Source organism: Salvelinus alpinus, chromosome 5 (assembly GCF_045679555.1).
Source record: "Salvelinus alpinus chromosome 5, SLU_Salpinus.1, whole genome shotgun sequence".
Taxonomy (NCBI): domain Eukaryota; kingdom Metazoa; phylum Chordata; class Actinopteri; order Salmoniformes; family Salmonidae; genus Salvelinus; species Salvelinus alpinus.
This window is the reverse complement of record NC_092090.1, coordinates 22,138,619-22,143,129: the sequence shown is the minus strand read 5'-3', so window position 1 is coordinate 22,143,129 and position 4,511 is coordinate 22,138,619. Positions and strand designations below refer to the sequence as shown.

The window sequence follows — 4,511 nt, the reverse complement described above, 5'->3', positions numbered from 1 at the left end:
GTGTGTTGTTTGAACAAGTATAAAAGCCAAGGTTGGCGTTTTACTGCCACCTGTAGTTATGGAATGTTTGCTCACAAGTATAATTCATTGTGATGACCTGGATGGAATTATGTGATCCTTCCTTAACCCATAGGAAGTCCCTACCCAGTAGACTACTTCAAAATTGCGAAAGTCCTCAATGGCGCTGCCCATGCTAAAACGTGCTTTTGGCCACTATAGAGTCCTCTATCTATCTCTATGGTTTGACCATAGCCACAAGTTGTTCTATTTCATTGAGAAAAACGACCACTAGGAAGCGATAAAACTCAAAATGTGGACATCAAACCCCCCAGGTCCAGATCTGCAGAGGGAAGGGTAAAGGTACCCACTATAAAGGATACATTAGTTACTTATAGCGAAAAATGTTAGCCTACCATTGTTCTTATACTATAGCCAGACTTCACCAACATAGTAAGTTCTCTGAGTACATATGTCTATTCCAAAGTGTTTATAAAAAAATATAGAAAGTGAAACACAAATGTTAACACAAATTTTACAGTACAAGGTTTAGGGATCTACTCCAGCCTCCGACGCGCCCACCCGCGCATTAATCCATGGAACCAGCTAATTTAGAACCCGCCTACCTTCCCTGTCAATCTCAGCCGGGAAACTAGCGGTATCGCCGTATTACATTATCCATCTGGTCTACTCTCGGAAAGAGTGGGGAATTCTCGAGAAATCAACATGAAACGTCACGGGTTTTTGTGCCCTTTGACATTTATTTGCTCTTGTGTCCTTATCGCTGCCGTCTGCTCAGTGAAAGGTGAGTCCCGTTTATTTAGTTGGTTAACTCATCCAACCCTATCGCAAGAATCTACTGTTAAAGCCTAATCCTTCAAAGGGACAATCCGGAGTTCAAACAATAACAAAACGTCTGACCCGCTACTTGTTTTGGTAAACAGCTGAAAGATGTGTCTTGAGAAATATAACCACTCTCAAATTCACAGATAGACTAACCATCCATGAGGACTGACCATCCATGAGATCAAAATGATAGTGTTAACCATGTTTTGACGCTATAGACCTACAGTGTATATTTACATTGACTTTGTTTACAAACATTGGAATAAAACAAGCTTATATTTTGGGTTCTGATGAAGTTCATGAAGCATTTATAAATTATATTCTTCAATAATCAATGGCTATATGTCATTAATTTAACAGTTCAAAAATGGATGTAGCAACTCCAGATTGTCCCTTTAACGTGCAAGGACTTTATATGTTACATTCAGAGGACTTTATATGTTACATTCAGAGGACTTTATATGTTACATTCAGAGGACTTTATATGTTACATTCAGAGGACTTTATATGTTACATTCAGAGGACTTTATATGTTACATTCAGAGGACTTTATATGTTACATTCAGAGGACTTTATATGTTACATTCAGAGGACTTTATATGTTACATTCAGAGGTCTTTATATGTTACATTCAGAGGACTTTATATGTTACATTCAGAGGTCTTTATATGTTACATTCAGAGGACTTTATATGTTACATTCAGAGGACTTTATATGTTACATCCAGAGGACTTTATATGTTACATTCAGAGGTAGACTGGCTCTGGCAGCTAAAACAGCCACAGACTCCATCTGAGGTTCTAGAAACATAAAGCCCTCTACTCTCATATTAGATACAAATTTCACAAATATAAAGTATACACTTACTGTACAGTACACTGTTTCAACCAACAGTATTTTTGAGTTACAACAAGTTTCTGGCATCCTTCTTCCATTACACACGTACTGGTTACTCACAGGTGTTCATATTTGTATCATTTACCTGTATTGATTTTATTCAGATGACTATTTTTCACTGTAAAAGAACTAAGCAAAGTAACTGTCTGTAGACCAACACTTCATTAATACCAGATATAACTGCTGATTTTGCCTGTCATTCTCATGTCCAACTCTCTTGTATTTACTGCTCTGGCCCATACCTCTTGCATCAGACACTTACAACGCAATGTCCCAACTTTTCACCTGTAGGTCTCAGTGAAAAGGTTAAATGTCACAGGAGATAGACATCCAAATGTGGGCTGGATGATCAAATCAAATGTATTTATATAGCCCTTACATCAGCTGATATCTCAAAGTGCTGTACAGAAACCCAGCCTAAAACCCCAAACAGCAAGCAATGCAGGTGTAGAAGCACGGTGGCTAGGAAAAACTCCATAGAAAGGCCAAAACCTAGGAAGAAACCTAGAGAGGAACCAGGCTATGAGAGGTGGCCAGTCCTCTTCTGGCTGTGCCGGGTGGAGATTATAACAGAACATGGCCAAGATGTTCAAATGTTCATAAATGACCAGCATGGTCAAATAATAATAATCACAGTAGTTGTCGAGGGTGCAACAGGTCAGCACCTCAGGAGTAAATGTCAGTTGGCTTTTCATAGCCGATCATTGAGAGTATCTCTACCGCTCCTGCTGTCTCTAGAGAGTTGAAAACAGCACGTCCGGTGAATAGGTCCGGGTTCCATAGCCGCATGCAGAACAGTTGAAACTGGAGCAGCAGCATGGCCAGGTGGACTGGGGACAGCAAGGAGTCATCATGCCAGGTAGTCCTGAGGCATGGTCCTAGGTTTTAGGTCCTCCGAGAGAGAGAGAGAGAAAGAAAGAAAGAATTAGAGAGAGCATACTTAAATTCACACAGGACACCGGATAAGACAGGAGAAATACTCCAGATATAACAGACTGACCCTCGCCCCCCGACACATAAACTACTGCGGCATAAATACTGGAGGCTGAGACAGGAGGGGTCAGGAGACACTGTGGCCCCATCCGATGATACCCCCGGACAGGGCCAAACAGGCAGGATATAACCCCACCCACTTTGCCAAAGCACAGCCCCCACACCACTAGAGGGATATCTTCAACCACCAACTTACCATCCTGAGACAAGGCCGAGTATATCCCACAAAGATCTCCGCCACGGCACAACCCAAGGGGGGGCGCCAACCCAGACAGGAACACCACGTCAGTGACTCAACCCACTCAAGTGACACACCCCTCCTAGGGACGGCATGGAAGAGCACCAGTAATCCAGTGACTCAGCCCCTGTAATAGGGTTAGAGGCAGAGAGTCCCAGTGGAGAGAAGGGAACCTGCCAGGCAGAGACAGCAAGGGATAAACATAATGGGAGGGGAAAAGTTATTGGCACACTCTTTTTAATCAGGAAACAGTCATTTTCTTGTCATTACTTTTTTTGTGTAGTCAGGTCTGTAAAATGAAGGGATGTCAGTTTCTATGATCCATGATTAGTTTATCATTCAACTCATCATGAATAACATTTCCCTGCATTGCTCAGCTAAGAATGACATTTGAAGTGTGCTTTCAGTCAAGTGATTTTCTTTCTCACCTACTCAAACACTTTTTAAGCTTTGCTTTCATTTAATTGTGTAAATCATGTTTTAAACATTTATCACATATCCCCACTGAAAATATATCACTAGAGCTTAGATAGTGAAGATTGCTACTCTTTGCCTCAGACAATTCCACGATCCAATCCAGAGGGCTGTACCTCTCTCAATTGGTCTAGGTGAGTGCAGTTGTTCAGACCAAGGTTCTAGTGATGACAACCCCCATAAACCTAAAAGATCATCAAAGGTGGCGCTTCAAAAGTGTGACGGGTATTATTTCAGTCCTGTCTGCTATTTTTAGGGCACCCCAAAGAGTCAATGTATGTAATTGAACGCTTGACTCAGACATATTGTTGCCATGTGATTTTTGATGATAGACTGTCAAGCCTGTACTTAAATGTAAAAATATGGTTAGCAATGTATTTTTGTTACTCAACCCACCCCAATGCACACACAGAAGGGTTGGAAGCACAGGGTCAGCCACTGTGCAGCACCCCTGGAGCAGATGGCAGCTAGGATATTAAATTCTCACCAGGTTTTTACTGTCGGGCCTGTGATTCTACACGGAAACCCTCCGCTTTCTGGCCTGTCTCTCTAACTCTTTAGGCTACCTGCCACCCCCAAGTAGGATCTGTTCTCTACTAGTCCTAATGTACACACAGTATACTGTATTTCCATAAGATATGCTTCACAGGAAGTGTATAAGAAGCTGTACCGATTGAATAGGAATCATCCGTATGTGATGTTACCTGTTCCCGCTGTAAAGCAGCATTATCGGCCTACAAAGCTGCTATCTACAACCTAAAAGGGTTCTTCAGCTGTCCCCATAGAACTGTTTAAAGAACATTTTTGGTTCCAGGTAGAACCCATTTGATTCCAGGTAGAACCCATTTGAGTTCCAGGTAGAATCCTTTACACAAAGGATTCTACATGGAACCCAAAAGAGTTCTACCTGGAACCCAAAAGGTTTCTCTTATGGGGACAGATGAATAACCCTTTTGGAGCCCTTTTCTCTAAGAGTGTACAGGTGTATGGCTACTGTCATGAAAGGTCTACCTATAAGCTTAGACAACAATGTGCTCAATTATCTCCGCATCACTATACAACAAAA

The 4,511-nt window shown here is 41.7% G+C and overlaps 1 protein-coding gene across 1 annotated transcript in view; it reads left to right on the top strand.

Annotated features, from left to right (window-relative positions):
* The first annotated feature begins 620 nt into the window (after positions 1 to 620).
* LOC139575735 (lactadherin-like) overlaps positions 621 to 4,511 on the top strand; it is a 23,423-nt gene continuing 19,532 nt past the window's right edge. The window contains exon 1 of the mRNA XM_071400978.1: positions 621 to 802. Within this exon, the coding sequence (XP_071257079.1) occupies positions 724 to 802 (79 nt within the window). The 5' untranslated portion in view covers positions 621 to 723. The remainder of the gene's footprint in view (positions 803 to 4,511) is intronic.